General features: G+C 35.2%; 1 protein-coding gene across 2 annotated transcripts in view; it reads right to left on the bottom strand.

The window, feature by feature from the left end:
* LOC110840052 (oxytocin receptor A) overlaps positions 1–24,928 on the bottom strand; it is a 186,246-nt gene that overhangs the window by 60,904 nt on the left and 100,414 nt on the right. For both annotated transcript variants that reach the window (XM_087348339.1, XM_087348341.1), the window contains one exon: positions 12,691–14,187. In XM_087348339.1, the coding sequence (XP_087204465.1) occupies positions 12,691–13,185 (495 nt within the window). In that variant the 5' untranslated portion in view covers positions 13,186–14,187. The remainder of the gene's footprint in view (positions 1–12,690; positions 14,188–24,928) is intronic.

Genomic DNA, 24,928 nt, shown 5'->3' with positions numbered 1-24,928 from the left:
ACGGTACTCCCAGCTAGAAGGACTGTTGTTCACGGAAAGGTTTAGACCATCAATTTTATTCGTACGATTTACATAACAAAAATATATTCCACAGAGTGAGGAATTTACTGATGTCAAAAAATATTGTTGTTAGCCGCTGGAAATGTTACGTTTTCTTATCCCTTCTCTGTTGGGTAAATTTAATGTTGTCGGAATCTGAACTGGAGGAAATTACAGAAATGGATCATTGAATTATGTAATTAAATTTATTTGTGTTAACTTCGTCATGTACATTGAAACACCAAAATAAAAGAAGGCGTCATGAGTTATACCCAGCGACTTTTTGAAGAACGCAAGTGTTCAGGGGCAGAGAAATTACAGGCTCTTTACTCATCACAGACGAAGAAAATTAAATTACGACAGAACGGAATTAGCTTTGCCTGGGAAAGACGGTAGCTATGCTTGTAATTGAAACGTGTAGTATGCACGAATAAGGCAAAAGACGGATGAAGGCTTCAAGCAGGAGCGAACAACAGCATTGCCACAGGCAATGCCTAATTTTCTGATTGTGCCTTCACTTTGTAAAGAGACTGTAATCCAGACAGAAGAAAGCTTGAAATGGATTTCAGAATTGGGCCATGGTTACAGCAGTCATATATTCCACATCCCACAGGTTTTCTGTGATACAAATGGAAGAAGGACCTCTGAAACGTCTGTAAATTTCTACCAGACTACGTGGCACAACAACCCAGAAGACAACCATCGATAACTAGTATGAGTGTTTGTATGCCGTGCGTGGTACCAGAAAGAATATTCAATTGTGTTATGGGCTTTAAATCCAAATAAATTCAAGATTTGAAGACCAAGGAGTTGTAGCAAAGACTGCCTCTGAAATGAAAGAGGCCATATGTGACCTGTGACCTTGGTTGCAATTTTTAACTTATTTGTGTTTGTCTCCTCGAAGATTTTTCTGTCTGTATATAAAGCTTTCTCGTCATCAGAAATAATACATTCTTAATTATATTCTTAATGTCATGTGATAAACAGCAGACTCCCGATTATCCGACATGGTTGGGAAATATATTTTCTCGGATAATCCGCCGATATAAAAGGAAAACAATGTATGTAATAAATACGCAGATTATTTACAAACATAAAATAACAATTTTTTTAAAAATATTTACTAATACCAGAAAGAAGTTTATATAAAATATAATACAATACATACAACTACTTTTAGGAATAATTGTTAGGGTGATTAAATTGCGGAGGATGAGATGGGTGGCGTTGGTTGGGAGGACAACGTTAAGATGGACCTTAGGGAGACAGGAATCGATGGAGCCAACTTTAATGCAGCTAGCTCGTGATAGAGCACTGTAGCGAGTTTTTGTGAAAACGGTGATGAACCTTTGAGTTCCACAAAGAAAAATTGATAGGCAGTGTCGGACACTGCCGGAGTTATATTCGTGAAAACGTCAATCGTGTATAGTATATTGAAATTAAACAAAATTTTTGTTTTGAATCGTTTAATTCATTTGAAACTTACATTTATTGAATACAGGATAGTGGTATGAGAAGTAGGATATATATGGCTTTGAAATTATTTGAATACCTCTTGCAAATGTCAAATCTATACAAGTTTTCCCTTGCGTGGTTGGTTTCTCCAAATCATTCAAGTTTAAAGAATTTCTGAAGGTATTCACAGCTTCGTATCTTTTTGAGTTTTTGAGATACACACTTGGAGGCCAGGATGAGTTGTAACATATACACTCCTCTTCAAAACAACACTTGGTTCACTCGGATCGGATAATTAGTCTCTGAGATATGATCCCGTTTATGGACACGTGTCGAATCCGGAAAATCGAAAATCGTGGGTTCACTTTGCGCGTGCGCAGTTCGCGACGTCCGGCCGTCACGAATGTCGGAGCGGTACTGGCACAAACTTTCATCCTTCATCTTTAAAACGAGACTACGATGGCGGCGCTATGTCTATTTGTAGCCGAGTTATTGAAGTTTGAAATTACTTCGACAGAAACTTCGCTCATTTGGGCATCGATTTTAAAGACGTTTTCACGTCAAAAGTGAGGTATTCTTTGATAAAGCTTGCATACAGTCGACTTTTCGATGACTATCTTGCACCAGAGAGAGATGCTAAAAATGAATCAGTGTGGTGTTTCGTTAAATACTCTAACGTTAGGCCTAGGTTTTAATGAAGATTTTATTCAACGATGTGTGTTTAAGGAAACCAAAGTAGTTTATAATTTCATTATTTTAAGTAACATTCTGGAGAGGAAATGCCAATTTATTCTATTGCTGCAAATTTCTTGTTGAGTTCCTCAGTGTCATCTGTGAATAATGAAAGCCACACAACCTCGATGGTAAATGTACGCGCCTTTATGGACATTTTGAGTGTAACAAACAAAAGCAAGGGTAAAGATGGACCAGTAGTTTATAATGAGGGTCACTGAACCCTCAGGAAGAGGTTTTCTGAAGAACTCGTACGCACTTTCTAATGAAGTATGAAGTAAATATGACGAAAGCTTCGTATGAGAGAAAGATAAAAGAATGAAACCAGGAAGGGAGATAGTGGATAAATAATGGAGGAGATGTAATCGATAAGACTTCAATGTACAAACCGTTAGCGAAAATGTTCATCAGAGCTTCATTAGCAGCGTATGTACAAAGAGATTAGGTAACCCTTTCGTTGTACATGAGTGACAAAGTTGAAGCCCTTAATATAGAGACTTTACCAAGCGACTTTGGTCCTTACAGGAACGAAGAAGAGGTTGTAATGACAACGTCGCTTAGAAGTCATCCTGCACTTTATGTGTTGTCTAACTAACACCCACACATGTAACAGAATTAAGGCAAACATATTATAGAATCGAGAGGAACAGAGGAGGCTGTGTATAATTAAATTACAAGCGTCAAATTAGAAATGGCGGTATAATAACGAAGTATTTATTATAAAGGAAGAAGATGAAAGTGGCAGATACCTAATCTAAGGTAATATCACAGTATTTACAGGATGTCAGTTAATGCAAAAATATCTATCAGGATAGCAGTTGAAGATTTCTGTCTTCTGGGTTGTTGCGCTGTGTAGTCTGGTCGATGTTTACCAACGTTTCAGAGGTCATACTGCCTCCGTCATCAGAGTATGAAGATTTCTGTCTTCTGGGTTGTTGGGCTGTGCAGTCTGGTCGATGTTAACCAACGTTTCGGAGGTCATACTGCCTCTGTCATCAGAGTATGAAGATTTCTGTCTTCTGGGTTGTTGCGCCGTGTAGTCTGGTCGATGTTAACCAACGTTTCAGAGGTCCTACTGCCTCCATCATCAGGATACCATGAAAATGGAGACTTAGGGTACGTAGTAAAGGTTGATAGAAGACCCGTACTGGTTGGTCGTATTTCGTCAGAGGCAGAGAGCATATGGTATCATCCCGAGACCATTATTGAAGCTAGCCAGTCAATTTAAATACGTGCTAAAACATGCATAGAATCCCAAAGACTCTTTTAACAGTTACTATTATTATGCACTTAATAGTTTGGTTGTTAATAAATGTTTAAAAATCAAAATATGAGCAGAAAATAAGATAATAATAATTTAGGGTAATGCTGATTACCACTCAGTTCAGAACCTTGTCTTTACGTCTGCTCTCTAAAAAAAGTAAAGTTTAAATACACAAAACTATAGTTTTTCTGTGGTTTTGTATGGGTGTAAAACTTGGTCTCTGACACCAAGGAAGGGCATTTGAGAATAGGGTGCTGAGGAGAATATTTGGACCAAAGAGAGGTGAAATTATAGGAGGATTTGAGGTTTTTACAGCGGTGAAGACTGCGAAGTTGCAGACAGAATGTTCATGTAAAATGACGTACACACTTTCACAGCTTACAGCAACATCGACAATCGAATTACTCTTTGTTATCTGGCTTAGTGAGGCCGCGGTACCGTTATCGTGGAACTTCATGATCGTTCCATGAGATTATCCCACCGTGAAGTTTATTAATGTGTTTATTTGTCGTCATTCAGGCTTAGTCTGTTTATAATAGCACATTCGACTCAATGAGTGAGATCTGAATGTGCTGTTATACAATTAAACATCTTCAAAGCGCGCTGCAGACCTATTTGTAGTAAGTTTGAACTCAGAACTGCGTGTTCTTTGACTTAATTCAATTTAATTCTTTTTGTTAGAGTGCTGCATTAACAGCCAATTACAGATTCAGCACAAAAAAAACAAAATAAATACAATAATCATATAATAATAATAATAATAATAGAAGAGGGCGTCTAGGTGACTTCTCCTAGTGCCAAGAATGTAACAATTAATTAATTCAATTAATTTATTTAAGTGTTTGCCATCAGTAAGAAGCCAAAAACAGGCAAACACTGATAATACATACAATAATAATAAAAAATATTACACAAACAGATTAACTAAACTTATACAAGTACAGTATTAAATATAACAGCCAAATACAGGCAAATCCAAAATAGAAATAATATTTTACACAAAGAAAATAAATGAAAAAATATAAATAAAAACAAATAATCCACCTAGGGAACACTAATATAATTGTAAAACTTTAAAAAATATAAAAAGACAGATAACGAAGCTAGATCATTTCCCTTGTTGAGAACGTTCGCTCAAGAGAGACAATGTTTATGCGAAATACATCCAAAGATTTACATACGTCATTTGCAGCGATGACGCACCTCGCTGAAGGACTATGCCTTAGCGCACTGCTCACACTAAAAGTAGAAAATTCTCTTATTTGCCTCGCCGGCACACGTGTACCAACCAAGTCCCTTCAAATAATGTACCTGTACTTTTGAATACCTCACGTAGAAATCGAATTGACGACAATAATATTTTCGTAAAAGAAGAGACTTTGGTTAGATCAGATTTATATACGATATATGTATGATTTGAGGTTTTCACAGCGATGAGTAAGAAGATCTCTGTCTTCTGGGTTGTTGGGCTAACGACGGAGGCAGTATGACCTCAGAAACGTTGGTAAACATCGACCAGACTACACAGCGCAACAACCCAGAAGACAGAAATCTTCATCACCCTGATGATGGAGGCAGTATGGCCTCTGAAACGTTGGTAAACATCGACCAGACTACACAGCGCAACAACCCAGAAGACAGAAATCTTCATACGCTGATGACGAAGGCAGTATGACCTCTGAAACGTTGGTAAACATCGGCCAGACTACACGGCGCAACAACCCAGAAGACAGAAATCTTCAGATGTATATAGATATACTTATGCCACTTTTTATATAAGATTCATAACCTTTACTGGTATAACATGTCTGAATCTGGAATGCAAATTTTCTTGTGGGCTCATGTGTTCCATTCATGGGTATTTTCTCTCTTGAGAAGTGGGCTAAGTATTTCGTAATAACTAACGTTGCTACAAAAGCCACTTTTGTACAAAACACTGGCTTTGTAAAGATCGCACATTTTAGTTGACTATATCTTCTATCCTTCACAAGGAACCAAATTTCTTCTCCAGTGTTGTAGAGTTATTATTTTTTATCTCTGCACGAACTGCATGGGCTATTTTCTTGTTACGCGGATTTAATTATACTCAGATCTTATCAACCTACGTCACCTCACAATAAATAATTATTATCTGATACCGTCAAATGGTTTCCTTCATCGGACATATTTTAAACATGTCGACATGAAATTACACGAACTTTGCTGTGTAATATTTAAAGATAAACTTACGCAATTCTTACGATTTGTAACTTTTGCCAATTAGTTATCAGAGAGATGGCGGCTTTAATCTTTAACGAAAGCGACTTTAACTCGGGCTTCAGAGGCGACCGTCAGAACGCCATTGTATCTAAAAATCACTCTTCTCGTGCCTTGAGAATGCAAAGGGATTACCAGAATTATTCTCAGACAATTAATTCTCCTTCTAAAGTTTCTCCGTTGTTACAGAAGGCAACTTTCGCCGAGGCCGGGCGCTTAGCTCTCCAGCCTCGTATTCCGCAGTTCATGAGCTTAAATCTCGACTAGGAGACCGGATATCTTGACTAAGGCTTTTCGTTATTTTCGTCAGTCCCTCCGGGCAAATGACGGGATACAACCTTCCCTCTTCCTTTAAAAATAAATTATTAATTAATAATCCTATCATTCGACACCCTATAGATGTTGTTAAATAAATAACTAAGAAAATAATTAAATTAATAAACAATATAAACTGAGACTTTATTGAGAAAACGTATGTTTGGATGAATCAATTACATCCCATACTAAGAGTTTTTTAAAACAGAATATTAATAATACAAAATCAAAAATTACTAACCGCGGAATCACATAAATATCAATAAATGCAAAACGTTTGTTGAAATCCCCGATATTAAACGCAAATGCCAAATTAATCATTTAAGCCAATGGAAACGATGTACTCTTAATTGAAGATTTGTTAGAACTAAAACAAACACAGATAATGTGAAACTGTGGATATACGTACGAATACTAAACGTACTTAAAAAAATAAGTCAGTTTCATGGAAAACATACATTGCGCGTCATATCCTAGTTATTATGACTGCTTATTATTTTTGTTTAAAGAAATAATAATGATTGAAAAATTAGCAAAGAACGAGAGAGTAGCATTATTTTTGGTTAACAGATTTCCACAGTTTAACATCTTTATCAGTTTCAGATTCATCATTCACTTAGTGAAGGAATAATTATATGTTCTAAAAAAATCGAACAACAACAGAGTGGAATAATTTTATTTAAATTATATAATTTATAGATACCAGGACGTTGCTAAATGCAGACTCAATCTGGAACTCTCTTCAGAAATAGAAGACTACCTCCATAAACCCCAGTCAAAATATTGTATCTGCCGGAAATGTATTATTAAAATGTATTCATGCAAACAGAACGTCACAATACACTAATTTAATACCTTGTGCTTGGAATGATTAAAATTTGAGTCTCATTCGTGCGCCCAGATATCCTGATTGACGGGTTTCATTAAACAATTTGGTTCCAGACATTTTCCTTCAAAATCCTTCCCAATTTACAACCACAAAGTCGTTATATAATTTTTACGATTCAAATTGTATTTTTTAATAAACAAATAAATAAAAAGTACATATCCTTTAAAACGGACAGACTGATGCATACATAATTTAGCGAGAAGTTAGTTTTTCAAATAGTCTGCTTACTAAAATGTACTACATTAAAGCATTTGAAATGGAAATTGAAAACTTGGTCTTGGCATTCACTGGACTCCAGAGTGAGGTTAATGAAACAAATAGCTGAATGCATTAAAGTTCACGGGATTGGTGTTCGTTCCGCCACTACATTAAAATTATTAGAGTTGGAGGGGATTATGTGTGTGTCTATTTTGGTCATTTCAAAGTTACAGAAACGGGTGTCACAGGTCATGCTATATAGATATGAATAACAGCGAAATTTCTGCCCAAAATTCTCAGTACAAGGATGCAAATATCAACTCGATTATCGAATCTGATATTCTGCTTTGAGACAGAAATATATTGCAGCAGAATATTGGGGGAAAAGTTCAAGAAATGAGTAACATATTTCAGTGTCTCCTCGTGTAACCAATTCGGTTACTCGGTATTTACGTAGAACCGTAAAATTAAACTTTTCATGAATTTATACTATGAAATGTCACTCTATTAGGTCCAATTTAATTAATATGATTTTTAAAAAATATTGGATGTTCTTACAATGTAATTGAATGTAATTTTCTGAATGCCTAGCAAAGTACAGAAACAGAAATTACGTATACAAATTAGCGGTTATATATTTTAAATGCCGAACACTTTAAGATATCCACCTGAAAATGAACAATTCAGATCGAAACACGTAGTGGATTTTTAATAAGCATTGAAACTGTAATAAAGAATCTTTGTGTAAACCCTTAAAAATTATTTACTACGAGTGTGACAAGCCATCAGGACAAATTTAACTATATTTTAAGCTGTAAGCTTGTACAGATAATCGGACTGAGCCTAAAAGGGCTAACCCTTCGAAGCAGATGCCAGTAAACAATATTTAAACATTGTCTTAAACTCAGAGAAAAAGTTCAACACTAAAGAGATTAATCGGTTAATATATTTTTTTTTAAAAAATAAATGCTGTTTATTTTAAGAATCATACCATAAACATAAATAAAATGTGTTGGAAAAAATGTTATATTATTAATTTTTGAAATATTTGTTGCATATGTTTACCAGTTGGATGTAAAGACTTAAACCATTTGATCTGTATCTTTGGCGTTTTAATTCAAATAAATAAATAAATAAATAAATAAAGAAAGAAAGAAAGAAAGAAAGAAATAAAGAAAGAAAGAAAGAAAGAAAGAAGAAACAGATAACACGTTGCGCCACTTTTAAAGGCTGCAGCAATGGCGCAGTATGCTTCAGACCTTAAATGTTCCTCACGATTTATACGGTGCGTTTAATTAAATTTTCCTACTGTTAACTTGTGTTTGGTGTCAATACAACCTTATAAAGAGATGTTGCCTTAGGTGTAGGCTGACATTCTTCCAGCATTAGAAAACATCAGACATCTCATTTGCAGAACAGAACTAAGAGGGAGACAAATTTATGCTGGTAATATTTCCAAGGGCGCAAAGCCCCTTTTAGAACTAGGCAAATTCTTTACAGCGTCCGTAGCTCCGTGCATTTCATTCCCGTTGTTGGTTAGCAGCCCTTTCAGGGACATGAGTTGGTCCCACAGAAGCTCGGACGTCATCACCGTGAATTTTACACGAATAGGTTAAAATTTTGCCTTACCACAAGATATTACGTAATTTGTTGACACAGAATTCGTTGCGACTTATAGGATGAACTCTCTCATCCCCGGGGGCCTCATTGTTTCTACAAGATTTTTAATTAAAAGTGTACTGTCTCGGTTCAAAGCGTGAGTTCCGCCTACGTCACGAGCTCTACAGCATGTGCAGTTTAAACCACAGACACTATCGACGTAGGAATTCAGACAATGAGATACAAAGGAGGACGCTGGGAAATGTTGTTAAAAGTATGGGAAGTTCGTGTTTATTTCTCAGCTACCCCTCGAAACCCCTTGCATTTTACTTGTTCTGGACCTCGAACGCACGGATTCATCCCGACTACTATAATAATACAAGAGCTCATTGAGCTGAATCTCTCTTTGACAAGCCAACGATCATGCAGGCAGTTCTCAGGGAATGAGACGAGGGAATGTTTAAGTTCATAAAATACAAAAATTAGGAAATTATGGATTGGATGATTCCCCAGCTGAAGTTTGAATCAGTTATTTGCTCTTATATAAATGCAAAATTCAGCGGCCATTTCTCACCCAAGTCTCTCCTGATTCACTACTAGATGGCTCTGGCAGTCAAATCAGGATTGAGTAGAAATTGTGCAGAGGCTGTGGGCTTGTCACTTACCACTCACAAATGCACACTTTAAAGATTAGGAAAACATCCGAAAGGAGGCGGCGAAAACCCACAACCGGGTTGTAGAGCCGAGAAAACAACAACAATATATATATATATATATGCATGTACAAGACACTGTTCACCTTGTGTTTGTGAATGAGAAACAAAGTTTTCGTAGCTCTGAATGTCGGTCGTTTTGAAAATCACTCGGACTGTGAGCCGAGTTTGCAGTAAATTGATTACATTTCTCATTGCTACAAAAAGTCATGTTCCACATTAACACGGAGTGACGTTAAGATTTATACTTAATTAGGATTCAAAAGCCTAAGAACGTTCTGCTTTATGAACTTAAAAGTTCATATTAGTTCCTTATAGCTTAAATTATTCACTCTATTCAAATCTGGATGAAAAGTAAGTTTAGAAAATATAATACTGCCCGCAGGGAATTTGTAAATTTCATCTAAGGGAACTGAAAAACAGGAAGTTATGATAAACATATGACTGTTATTTTTGTACACGTTTTAATATAGAATTATACATTTAATATCAAATGAACACACAAGACGTACGAAAATAAACTATTAAATGTCATTTTGCGTCGATAATTCATCAGCATTTGGCTGAAACAGCCAAAGGAAACAAGAGAATTCTCATTATTTGTAGTCCGTCTCCGGTTCGAGTTTTTAGAACTCGGGACCACCCAAATACGAAGATCGGATTTTGGGTTTACAGCAATAACTACAGAGTAATTTCCTGGAGCTGAGGCGTTCTTGACACGCTAATATATCAGCTGGGTTAGAATTTTCAGTCTTTTATGGAACAAAATATTTGATTACAGACCGCAAATTCCGACGCTGGTGAGGATTTTAATTCTAAATATTGCTGCGTACTGATCGTCTTTGTCTGTTCTAGTCTAATATTTTGTTAAGTATCTGCAAAGGATGACGAAGAATACAAAAATCTTCAAAAGGAAAAATCCGTCCTTACCGAATACGAGATAGCTGAATAACCGATGAGTTGAAAAAGTTGGTTAGAAAATTATTTCAGAAATTATCCATCGTTTGTGATATGTCGCGTATTGCAATTTCGAAGTTTTTTTCGTTTAATATAAAATAATTAATTTTCATTAAACGCGTAATTGTTTACTTACATGTTGTTACGTTCTTTTATCAGTAGTAGGCCTACGATTTAATCCATGACTAATTAATAATCACTCATTGGATACGAAGAACAAATAATGTACTTTGTTTCACGGAAGGACAATCAGAATTCGCCTCTAGCCACGTCACGTGATTGGTATAAAAAAATTGCACCCGCTTAAAAATTTATAAAGTATATGATTTTACAACACTGCATTGCGGAATTTTAAACTCAACGTATATTTTGCTTTTATTATTATTTAGTGTTCTGTCTGACGACAGGTCCATATGAACAGGATCCTTCCATCCTTTTCTCGGACTGGGACCTGTTTATATACGTTCTTGGCAGATGATCCAGAAGTGATTTGCCATTGCCTTCTTCTGTGTGTGAATGGAGTAATTGTTGGGATGCCACGGAGGAAAACTCCGTGTTACCTAGACCACGGCCTTCCCCAACACAAGTTATAAATTCGGGCACCGCCGGGAATCGAACCCGAGACCCCCAGGATTACAAGGCCAGCGTTCTAACCGCTAGACTACCATGGCTATATATTTTGCTTACGATATTTAAAAATTAATGGGAGGGATTAATAAATTTATGAAAATTGCAGCAAACGTAATGCAGTGATCTGTATAATCTCTGACCAGTCATACGAGAGAAGTGGTTAGTAACGCGTTCCGGATTTACATATGTGCATCAATCTCCCTCTCATCTTTGTTTACATCAGGTTCCTTTTAGGGCGGGTCAAAGATCAGCACACTTTTTCTTAACCGTGGTTCGAACCAGCTGTATCTGTGTGTGACGTCACATGTAAGGGGAAGTTGATATAAAAAGGAAGATTCTTGTTCATGTGCTGTTCTTACCGACCAAAGGATTCGCCTATTTCAAGGTCGCTTTGGGTACTAAAACAAACGACGCTATTAGGTTTGTACGTGTGCAAGAACGTTGTCGGCTATGTAAACTTCTTTATAGAATTGCAACGTTCGCGAGTTGCGTAAATAAAATGTGTAAGATTCGTTGCTCAGAAATGAGAGGACAGTAAACGTTGTGAGGCGGCTTCTGTAGATTTAAATAAACTATCATGTCTTTGTCGTGAATGTCCGACTTTCGTTCTCTCGTTTAGAAAACTAAGGCAGCAGGTGTCCTAGAAAGTTCCACAATTGCTCTAATTAACATCGCAGCAGATGAAAGTGTAAGTAGAAATGCTAAGGAAACTTCAGAAGTTACATATATAGTTTATGTGCATTACAAAAGTCTAATGTTTCTTAATAACGCGGAGCACTTTTAATTTATGTCGTAACGTCGCATAGAAATTTATAACCGTGTTTCTAACTACACAGAGCTGGTTGGATGTCTACCCTTTTTCTGACAGTACGAAAAATTATTTTGTAAACGATTTCGGAAATCGAATATCCTACTGTTACAACATGAAACTAATTTCCAAGAACATGCTCTGAATAAGTATTGTTCTTTCCGCCTTTTAGGCGTACCTGGAAATTAAATTGATATTGTTAAAAGTTCGAAGATGGGTGATGGACTTTATAAAACGGATCGGAGCTTCACGAGAACTGGACATTAAAGCTTATAGCATCCATGACTGAATTTTTAATAGTAAAAGACAAGACATAAATAAACGTCGCTTATTAATAAATACTTTACTTCACAGGGCAGAGTTTTCTTGGAGTTGATTGCAACTCAGTTTACAAGCAATTCCTCTCCGTTTATGGTGCCCAAACTATATTACCGTACTGAAAATAGCTGATACTAGATTCTTCCACATGAAACCAATCCAAAAACTTCCCACATAATATTTAAGATCCATGTAAATATTATCCTTTATTATGTGCCCAGGTCTCTAAAGTTGTCCCTTCTCTTGAGATTTTATGACGAATTTTGTCTGAAAATCTCATCTCCCCATGCATGTCCCACCGCATTTTAAGTGTTCCTTCTCTGTTCACAAAAACAGCGTTTAATATTTAGTGAACGGTACAAATTATGAAGATCACAATACGATTTCAACCAACTTCGGGTTAACACTTTGTTCCTTAAGACTTAATATTCTTGTAAGCATTTCACTAAGATCCTCAGTCTTTGAGATAAGAGCCAAGGTTCCGAGGACGGAGTAGGTCTATGTATACTGCACTGACCTGAGGTATGCAGAAGAGAAGGGCGAACACCCAGGCCATCCACACCATCGCTCGCGAGCGTCGAGACGTCCAGGAACAATAGGCCAGCGGGTGGCACACGGCTTGGTAGCGGTCCAGTGCCGTAGCCATGAGAATATAGGCGCTGAGGTACGGACCAAGCGTCTGGCCGTACTTGACGATCTTGCAGAGGAGGGGACCGCCGTAGAATCTGTACGTGACGTCCCAGGCGAGCTGAGGTAGCACGGACAGGAAAGCCGTACAGAGGTCTGCCACGCTAAGATGCAGAATGAAGTAGTACATACGGGAAAGCTTCTTCCTCGGTCTCGCTGACAGAGCGAGCAGAACAGCGAAGTTACCCAAGACAGTGACCGTCAACATTGTGGCAAGTGTCGCTATCTCGGCCTGAGCGAGAGCTTCGTCGCGGTCCAAACCACTTGTGCTGTTCGCGGTCGTCAGGTTACAGGCTTCTGATACTTCTGTCACTGAACTTTCCATCGTCAGCGTAGCTTTTTAGCCGCCACTGTACTTTGAGTCATTATCACAATGTTGAAACAATTATTACATCCCGATAATGTATTTCTAACTGTTTTCTGACAAATTTGATTATCACACATACACACTTATCACAAACATTTTAATATTGTCTGAACTGAGTTCGCATGATGGAAGAAACATTAAAATATATGCACGATAATATATTCTTTAACATGTATGTCTGTATGATTTAAAATATTTTAAAAGAGTCTTATTTTGTCAATACACCAAATATTTTGAGCTGGGTCTCGCTTCTTATCCCTTGTGAAACAATCCGTTTTCAGGCAAAGATACCATTGTCATAAAAATCTCTTTTAGAGGTATTGTTCATGAAAGTCTTCCTCTGAATGACACAAGTTTTTAGCAATAACACCATTTCACTCGCAAGTCTTTAATTTAAAAGCATAACGTACGGAGTAAACTGATAAATTACAGATTTGCACTGGTACCGATGTCCTGAGATGCGTTCTTCATATTCAACGACAATTATAGGAATGGAATAATTAAACGAAAATTCCTTCTTGTCTATTTTTCCTGTAGAGCCAGTTGTGAGGATTATCTACAAATACAGCCTCGTTTAGTGGATTTACGTCATAAATGTAGCTGGTAAATAACGGCTACAAACTACTTCATAACTGAGTAACTCATTCCTAAGTTATTTTCTTTTTTTAAAAATTTAAAATAATTTTTTTTGAACTAATCAGCTGATAATTGCCGTAGATAACAATCACTTTCTTGGATTTAAGAGCCGAGATACTGAATACTAATTAGATGAAGTTCATCTTGGGTTATGGCCTTAAGTACAGAATGTGATGATCATTTCTACCATTTCTGTAACCGAAATTTCATGAACCAATAACAAAATTTTGTAGAGCTTCTATTGTATCAAACTGCCTTTGATGACATATTGATCAATGATGTCCACGATGTTCCATTGACTTGAACAACAGCTGAGAGTCCCATCTAAAAAAAATCAAAACAGAACAGAAAATTAATTCAGTGTTTCCAAGGAACAAAAATGAAACGTTTACGTGCTATTTTTAATGGTGTGAAGCTTCGTCTCTGAATCTGAGGAAAGAACATCGATTGAAAACGTGGAAAATATTTGGATGTAGGAGGAAGAGAGGAGACTGGAGACAATTTCAAGATGAGGAACTTTATTATTTATATGAATTTAATTAAATATTATTAGGATGATAACATTAAGTATGCATAAGCGACGCATTGGAGTAACGCCGAATAGGTCGACAGACCTGAAGGAGGGAGACTACCTGTGACAAACACCTAGACTTATATAGGAGGTAACAATTACATTTTATAATTACCATTTAAAACCAAAGCTGGTCTTAACAATATTTCAATATTAAATTCTTACGTCAAAGAATGATATAGTTGCTGTTTATTCTCAGAATCATATGAAATACATAAATACAGTTTGTGGGCAAAATGAGTTACTGGTTACTAAAATAACCGGTATATGTAATTACCAATAGGCTCTAAAGAGTATAAGAAATAGGTTTCGGAGGATGTGAAATGTGGCTTATCCTGAACAGGGTCTAGTGACGTATCCTCCTGAAGAAGGTAATGAAAATTTAGTTCAATAAAATACAAGGAGATTCTTGTCTAGCTGATGTGCTCCTAGCTTGTGAAGAAGAACTGTTTTCTATGGCTGTAGTTTTGATTTGACCAGAGAATATTGAGAGAGACTATGTTCGTACTGTTAATAAAACAACGTTAAAAGTTTAAGATGGATAACTCCTCAGTGGCATAATATTCATACAGAATTACAAAAAAATAATTAATGTTCACAATTGTGATGTCCAACAGGAGCCATTAATATAGGAGAGACGTTTAAATTTTATAAATGTATATCAATCGTAAGCTGATTTACATTTAAAGTATATCAATTTGCTTGTATGTTTGTTCTGCGTGTATTATTTTTTTTTAACCAAAGTAACCTTAACGGGGGAAATATGATTTCAAATTACACAGCTAAGTAAATATTTTGTGTGTGAGCATTCACATTCTGATTTGTATTATGTAGTTTTTCTCACTCTCCATGATTTTACGAACGCACGTGCTAGTATAAATGCTTCATAAAAGTAGGTCACAAGGACACAATTATTAAGCTATAATTTCGTCTTGTCTTTTTCTAATTAGGCGAAATACTTGAACCAGAATTTATTGGCTAAACTCTTGTTACTAATATAATAACAATTACTAATAAGTCTATATTAAGACTGATATTATTACAAAATTTAAATCTGTGATTTAGACACATTGAAGATCGTAAATATTTAATTGACGTAAATAGTAACTGAGATACACTATTTGTAAGTTATTCCTTTGATAAATTTTCATAGCTTTAATTATGAAATCGGTCTTTGAAGTTTGTAGACTTCGCAGAATACAGAAAGGAAATTATATTCTAAGTTATGTGCAAACCTAGTTAAGCTAAATTAAAATACAAGTAAATTTTAAAATTTATAATATACATAAACTGTATTAAACCTTTTTGAATGATTCTATAATATTTGAAACTAATGAAGAGATACTGTCCATATTTCTACTTGTATGCTCTCTGTGTGGTAAATTATAACAGGGAGAGATTCAAAAGTCCCTTTGCTTCTCAAATTGTTTTATTTTATTTTGTTTCAGATTCTTAATAAAAGGCAGTTTCAGGTGCTAAGTTCGCTTGTTTTGATTTAGATTTTGAAGTGAATTTTTCATAAACCTAAATTTTTGAAAATAACTGGGATATATTAGCTCTGTAAGAATTATTTTACTGGTATTATGTAATCTCGTATTGTACATCATTATAAAAAGGCGGAAAGAAAATTCCATAGAACAACATCTCTTGGAATTAAAGCGAACATTCCACGTGTCATTAGCGACAGCTGTCAGAATTTTCCCCACAGATGACGTGCCATAGAATATAACTCAATCGCTCCGCTTTGAAGTCCAGTTCAATTTTAAGATCATAAACATTATGGAAGGAATGGTATTACCAGTTTCAATACTTTCCACCAACTGAATAAGTCAGACAAATTATAAATACATTTTATTTCACGACAACCAAAGACATTATACTCAGGAGAATCATTATAAACTTGAAACCTTCACAACATTAAGAAGAATTACTCTTGTATCTGAGTACTGATATTTATTACAGTGAAAAGAATGATTATATAACAGGTAGAGATAACATAGTCTATAGCCTGCTGCCTGAGCATATACCGTCTGTATGGGTAAGTTACTCTCTTTAACAAATTAAAAATAAACAACCAACAAATTAACTCCAGGCTCACAAAGGGAGTGTGCAATATAAAAACCAGACAATTTTAATTCCATTCATATGAGCGGCATAAAAAGTGACTATCCTCTCGCATGTCAAGTGTCAGGATCGGTAATTACACCCGAATTTAAATTAGACAGTGCCCCCTACGAGTAACATTGATCGAGCGGAAGCATCTCGTGATGTCTGATCTTCGGTTCGACTCTAATCATCGACACCTGCAGTCAGAAATTTGCAGCAGATAGTGACGAAGACAAGATGACTTAACGCAAAGTAGAGATCCAGGTAAACACGAGACTAACGACCAACGCTATTTCATGACGGACGAGATTCATCACGAAATCGCGGCTAATGTACAGTGAAATTCTTGTAAAATTTTAGTTGGTAAAAAATAGTACAGTATGAAATATGTAGGGCATTACAGAAAATGTCAGAATTGTATTTGTAATTTTCAGTGCAGGGCCATAAACAAGTTTAATGTTTTATACGTAATTTGAAAGAACGTTAATAGTCACAGCTCTAATTTCTCGAGCCTAATTGGCGATGCTTCGTTAATCACGGCTGTTGTACGGAAAAGAAAATGATGTTTTATTCTCACTTACAGTGGTATTTCATGAGATGCAAAATTGACGATAGAATCACGAGTGTGTATTGAAGTTGGAAATCTGCTGTTTCAAAAATTATCTACATTTCATGTACAACACGATGTAGACCATTAAAGTTTTTCACTGATCACGGTAGCATAGAGGAAATTACTGCGATCCAAAAAGGCGTAAAACATTTTCCTTTTTTTTTTTTTTTTTTTTGTAAAGTATGGAGTAATTTTGAAACCAAATTAAAGAGTATTTATAAACCATGATAAAAATTTGCATTTCAAGCAATTGCACAGAATGGAGTATGAAATGATATCCGATTGAAAGTTTGAATACAAGCTTTAATATTAATATAATGGTACAAATATCTATGAAAATAAAATAAAAATCATTAATATTTATCCTTTATTGATTACATGGTCAATACGACCACCGTTCAGTCGTGCAATTTCGAAAACACGATTGGCTACGTTTGTAATGTCTCGACGGCATATTTCCTTTGCAATTTCACCACACATCTAAACAATCAAAGCCTGAGCTGCATACAGAGGCTTCATTTAGAAACAGTTTTACCTTACCCCAATGGAGAAACTTGTAGGGTTTAATTTCTAGTCTATTGAGTGTCCGCCAATATTCTTCTCACCACGGATATTGATAAAATTTCCCACAGAGTAGCCCGTTCGTGAGTTGGAATCTGCATGACAGAACTGTAGTTACATTGATATTGTAATCTATAAAAGTGATATACCAACATAAATTATTCTTTATATATATATATATATAAATAAAATATACAAATATACAAAAGACACAGTACAGTGTCAGATGTTTATTTTTCTAAGGTTAAGCAACTGGACCATGAATTTCTTACATAGGCTTACATTACATGCCTTTATAAACCTCTTGTTTTAGGTCCGAAATCACAAGCCAGGTTTCAGTCAACGCAGAACAATAAGGTTTTCAGGAAATGTTATTGCTATAATGTAAAATTAATCAAGACATGTTCCTGCTACAAGTAATTATCATCAAGTATTGCATTATTTGTTCTTTAAAAGTGAATTTTATAATTATCTTAGTTGAAACATTCCATTATATTGTAAACCTCATGTTTTGTTTTGCTTGGAATGATCTATTATAATAATTAACGTTTTGGGAAATGAAGATGGCTGATTGACCTGATGATGGAGGCAGCAAGGACCTCTGAAACGTCGGTAAACTTCTACTCAGACTCCACGGCCCAACAACACAGAAGACAGACATCTTCAGAATCACCGCCATGAAAACCTCAAATCCTACGAGTTGGGAAATGTAACAAGTTACTTACTTTAAATACCTGGGCTATAAAATTTCGTACAAATAAATAAAATAATTAAGTTTAACTACGTATGTGGAACAATAAAAAGATGTCTCGAAATGAACAAGTAAAGAAACACGCCTGAAATTTTATACGATAATAGTAGTTCCTGGGATACTTCATGGATCCGAGAATTTGACTCTAGCAAAGAGACGAATGAAATGAAATTTCTACAGCATGGAGCGGACTAAACACTTCTGGACCGGAAGTGTAGTGAGGAGATACGAAAAGAATTGAAGTTCTTTAAAATTAACTGGCAAAAAATATACCCATACAAAAATGATTGCTTAGAGAATTTGTTTAAAATGGAAGACTGCCGTGTTACTAAACATCTACAACATTACCGGCCGACCGGAATGAGGAAGGTAGGACGCCCAAGGCAAAATTGGAAGCACCAACTCTAATTGGGATCGCAACAAACCACTAGGTGTAGTAACACTTGTTGCTGCTGATGATTATTATGATGATGGGAAATGTGCACGTGGCATCACAATTATCACGTGTTCGCTTGGATTTTAATGTATTAAATGACACACTGTAAGGCAATTGCTCATGGCTTTGCAACCATATAAAAAGAATGTTCTTTTTCTAGAATTATGTGGATACCTTTCACGATATAAAAGTCCGTTCAGTCACTGTTAAATTTTACCAAACATGGGGACAGACAAAATAGAGAACTTAATAAGTGCTCCACAGAAGTACAAACGCGTTTCAATGTAATTAATGTATAATTAAAAATCATATATATAAAATTATATAACATAGACTTAATATTATACATGTTAAATACAGTCTTATGGATTTTATAGAAATAATAATACCATACTTTTTATTTAAGTTGCCGTATTGCAAAGTGTTTTCTTTGTAACACTTGCTTTGTATAATATTTTAATTTAAAATTGTGCCAGAGAAATATCATACCCGAATATGTAACAATAAATCATTTTGTTAACATTATATTTTTGTAAGGACTATTGTTATTAGTATAGACGTTCCTTCCTTATCTCTTAATAATATGTATTATATTTCCTTCACTAGTTGATATATTAAAATTATTCGCACATAATTATTCTGTTGTTTACTAAGGGCATTAAAATGTTCAAAGCATCCCTCGAATTCTGCAATAAAGATGTACGTAAATTGTTTTATATTTGTGTCACTAATCGCCCTGACGATGGAGGCAGAAAGGACTTGCGAAACGTTGATAAACTTCTATCAGACCATACGGCCATCTTTGTACAATGCCTTAGTAGTCTGAAATTCTACTTCATGGCTTTTGTTTGCTTAGAGTTAAATTACCGTTTAAGTACTGAAGCCCTGATCTGTTAATCAATTAGCATTATATAACATAAAACAATCAATAAAACCATTTTATAAGGAAATGATTTAAAACGTTTTGTTGTGCGGTGACTGAAAATAGAACTAATGGATTTTACGTTCTATTTACGTGCGTGTAATACTTCGTTGGTTAGATTTTAGGTTTTGGGAATGTGTTCGTCTTTGTCGTTGACGCATTCATTTTAGCGAGAACTGTTGAATTATTTATCAAAGTCGTTAATGCAAACGACACTTTAAATTTCTCTACACATTTCACAGGCGGTAGAAAAATACAGAAAGGATATGTTAGAACACTAAAGCTGAATCAAGAAACGAGTACAAGTATGGAATACTTAAAGTGGTATTTTCGATGCAAAACTTTTGACATGAACTTTCTGACAGAATAATTTTACAAAGAATAATTACGAAGCATCTCATAAAATTCTTTTGAAACTATTTTCTTTTTAATAAATAATTTAATAAATGAATTTACAGTAAATATACATGTTAAAGAAAGGTTATACTTAAAGTTTTTAAAGCTAGATACTGCATGTTATAACCTATAAACCATTACTGCCTACAGAAGACACCAGTACACAACTGAATAGTAATTTATTATCTTGTAATATGCCTAGCTTATACGATTTCCAAATTTATTACTTAAGATTGTGTTTCCAAAATTTACTGTCGCGAGAGACCTGTCGAATGGAAGTTGATGGAGCTCCGGACTACGTCTTACTAGCAGCAGTGTCAAATGTATCTTACAGTTAAAGTAACTTATCTCTTCGACGATGTAAAATTATTCAGGAACTTGTTAGAATTCGTCTTTAAAGAAGATCTTCACGGAGCCCCTGCCAAGGCATTTCTGAGCTCGCTTAGCACCGTTTGGGAACTAGTGACTTAAGGTATCAGGAACACAGAGGTTTGTGTTTCCTGATGATGGAGACTGAAGTATTGCAATATTTGACAATTATATAATTGTATCAGGAAATTAAAAGACACAGTCTGTGACGAGTGTCAATAGAGGGCGAACCGGATGTAGTACGAGCTTCTGCCGCTAGGGGGTGCGGCCTACATTCATAGTGAATCAGTGTGCCAGCCGGCATTTTTTATATATATATATATATATATATATATATATTAAACCGCGCAGAAAATCTGTTTTACTGTATTTATATAAACACATCCAGACGTCATTCAGTGAAGCAACTGCATGTACAAGACATTCAGAGTAAATGTTAAAAATAATTTACATTTACTTTTGTGACACCTTGTAAACGTGACCTCAGCTAATCGTAAAGTTTACTAAATTCTGTTCAGATATCTGTGGCTGATCAATCACAAATAAATGTCAATACTTGACAGGGACTGACACATGAAACGTGAAACTACGTGGCTACTTGTATCGGGCAGTGATAGAATCAGTACATTATCTCTCTTATCCAAATAATCGATAATGTTTGAACAGCACACTCCAATGAAGTGCGTATTTCTTATCAGTGTTTTCGCTATGAAATTATCTTAAGCTTCTCTAGTTCAGTAAGCTTGTCTCACTTGTATTCTGAACGTACTGTGGAAGACCTTCTTTAAACGGGTATCGTATCTTCTCAGTATTCAGCAGGTATCCGCCTCAAAGTACCTGCTATTCAAAGTAGAGTCTATTCATGCTGGTCCTATTCTGTTAAATTGAATTGACCGCTGTCCTCCCGTTCCAACACATTTTACCCAAATCTGCTCACAGCTACCCTTCTCTGCTTTATCGAGTGAAATGTAGAACCCATAAGAAACCAAAATCATCAGAGGCAGGCCTTCTTATCTTTTAAATTATTTATTATTATTTAGTGTTCTGTCTGACGACAGGTACATATGAACAGGATCCTTCCATCCTTTTCTCGGACTGGGACCTGTTCATATACGTTCTTGGCAGATGATCCAGAAGTGGTTTGCCATTGCCTTCTTCTGTGTGTGAATGGAGTAATTGTTGGGATGCCACGGAGGAAAACTCCGTGTTGCCTAGACCACGGCCTTGCCCAACACAAGTTATAAATTCGGGCACCGCCGGGAATCGAACCCGAGACCCCAGGATTACAAGGCCAGCGTTCTAACCGCTAGACCACCTCATCTTATTATTATTTAGTGTTCTGTCTGACGACAGGTCCATATGAACAGGATCCTTCCATCCTTTAGAATGATATTGTTTCAATCTGATGTTACTATATTCTACAATTTAACTCTCTGAAGCCAAAGTTAATTTAAACAGAATTTAAGAAATGAATTCTGCTTCAAAGAAACCACAACTGTATCAGCCGAGTAATGCTGTTCGGGGAAACAAGATTGGGGTATACTGAAACTAAGAAGGTGTTCCTTCACCTCAAAACAGGTCGGTGACAAATTTGATATTTTTCTTGTTGTATTTGTCAACTGAGACCCGATGGAGCTGAGTACTTAAATTACTCTTAATCGAAAGAAACAACAAAGCTATTGATGTTCAAGGTCACTATTACGATAATATGCGTTGCCTAGATGCTAGGAGAAATGCGACAGACAGACAGACAGACAGACAGACATGGACGGGCCCACAATGTGATTCTCTGTTACGCTAATGAGTGAATAACTGTTTGTTCCCTAATTTTATACTAAACCTATGAATACTCACCGTGGGTAAATTTAGAGCTGCTGATTTATGACAGGTGGTACATACAGTTATCACTAGATTGTTAAGAAATATTAGACCTGCAGTCTGGGACGTGGAATATAAACTTTGCTGTTACATGCTCACGATAGGAAATCTCCTACGTGGCCGACGTTTTAGCTTTATTTTTGTAGTGATTTGTTTTCTTATTAAGACTATAAAATCAAGGACGATTAAAATGTTAGGTGTCACAAGTATGTCCCGGATCTGCTCGCTTCAAATGGTTAAATTTGAGTAAAAATAAAGCAGTTTACATGCCACAGACGTATACATCAGAGACGACGCAACTTCGAGCTACATCGCAGTCACTTTTTTTGTGCTGAAGTCTAAACATTTGCATGCAGCCGGAAGCTGTGCAGATTTTTCAGTTTTATTTTGTAACAGGAATAGATGAGTGTGAGTCTCTCGAGCTGCTGCAAGCAATGTTCAAAGCGTTAAATTCCATTCCTATTTATTTTAACTGGTTTCGTTTGATAGATTTATGTAGGGCATTAGTATATAATTATCAAAAAAAATTGTGTTTTGCCACCGGTGCCTACAGTACAAAGTTTAGGATGTCGTTCAGTGTTTAAGTAAGACTATTTATTTTCCCAAATAAATTGTCCTTACTTTGCGGAAGTTGTGTAAGCTAGCGTGCTCTTTGTTTCTCAATTTACACAACGATATTTTATTATATTATTTTCATAAGATGGTAAAGTTGCGTCATATTGTGATATAATAAGTATATTTTAAATCTTGTCCGTCTAATCACAATAAATTCTTATTAAATATTAAAATATTACAATAATTAACATTTAAAATATTTAAAATATTAAATGATGTTCTTTATCGAAATATTCGATTTACATTAGACCATAATTTAATATTTTAAATATTTTAAATGTTAATTATTGTAATATTTTAATATTTAATAATAATTTATTGTGATTAGACGGACAAGATTTAAAATATATATGTATTATTTTCGTTCTTTAATTTTATGTTTCTCTCAGGACGCTGTTCCCAATTATGTTCCAGTGAGGGAGAAATTTTAAAGCCATTTAAAATATAAGATAAAATTATGTTTTCGTAAGAATTATATGTTTTAATGTTCATGTTGAAGAAAAATGTAATTTCAAAATTTATATAGGAAAAGTGGATGCGAAGAAACGAGGTGAGGAACATGGAGTATATGTAATTACAATATTAAAACGGATATTTTATAAATAAAGCTTGAATGTAAGTGCTAGGTTTATTTAGTTCACTATAGCACAGAATAACGGAGAATTGTGAACACTGACTTTCGGAATATATGAAAAGTGTCACTCTTTTGATTTGATAAATAAATATTAGCTTTTAAAGATAGAATTTTCTGCAGGAAGTTAATTTACATTGGGGCTCAGTAGAAGATATGACATTTAGTGAATCTTTAGAATAAAAAAATATTCTTCTACGAGCGTTTGGGAGACAGGTTTCCATTAATACATTCGTACACAAAATGGGGAGAGTCACAAATACTATTTTATATTAAAGCATTCAGGTATGTTTAGATTGTTAGCGTATTGTAAATAACATTTCTGTGCCCATAAATTGTAAATATTTTTTCCTTTATGTATATATATATATATATATATATATATATTAATTGTATAAGGTTTGTGCAAAATTAATCCGTTTTCAAAATTTGGATATGTCAACACCATATATAACACTGTATGTAAATAGGTCTAACTCTTCCAAAAGCAAATTTAAAACATGTGTCATTTATAAGGTAATTTATCGTATAATTATTGTACATGGTTCAATGAAATCATAGTTGATAACTGCCCCATCTCAATTACTCCCTGATTAACTCGCTTCGTTCAGACAAGTATAATTACAATATATCATAAGCCTGATGTATTATATAGGACAATTTGTAAGTATCCCTAATTTCACTAGGCTTTGACGATTTTAAATGTTTCAGGTCGTTGACAACATTAAGGGTATTATCATTGCAATTTTGAATAAAAGTAACGAATAAAATGCGGGAACGTAAACATTTTTAAATTACGCATTTTGGAAAGTCAGATTCTCGACTCAGCTCTAATTGACACCACAAAAAATATTAGGGGTCATTTTGCAACTGCGGGGCGACTGTCTTGAAAGATATTTTCCCAGTGCTATAGAAAGTCTGGTAAAAGTGTATTGTGAAAGCTTTCGTAATACCTTTCACTTTCCTGGGACAATTTTGACGTCTGACTTGAGACCTGTAGTGGTCGAAGGAAAAATAAAAAAACCCACAGATCGAATTAGCGGCGATGGAACTCATAAAGCTTGCTTTCCCGGCGCACAGACTTCCGGTTTAAAAAACCTTGTTTTTAATCTTATGTTTAGGTAAAGCATGTTATATTCCGAGAATAAAATTAAGTAATCTGATGGGTTACGAGCTGAGCTTGTAAACAGATAATCTCGACATTGTTAATTTGATTGCT

The sequence above is a fragment of the Zootermopsis nevadensis genome, unplaced genomic scaffold, assembly GCF_977971745.1.
Source record: "Zootermopsis nevadensis isolate Lab colony 2312 unplaced genomic scaffold, Znev_1.0 Znev_ptg000013l, whole genome shotgun sequence".
Taxonomy (NCBI): Eukaryota; Metazoa; Arthropoda; class Insecta; order Blattodea; family Termopsidae; genus Zootermopsis; species Zootermopsis nevadensis.
The sequence above is the reverse complement of the archived record's forward strand: the minus strand, read 5'-3'. Positions and strand labels throughout refer to the sequence as shown.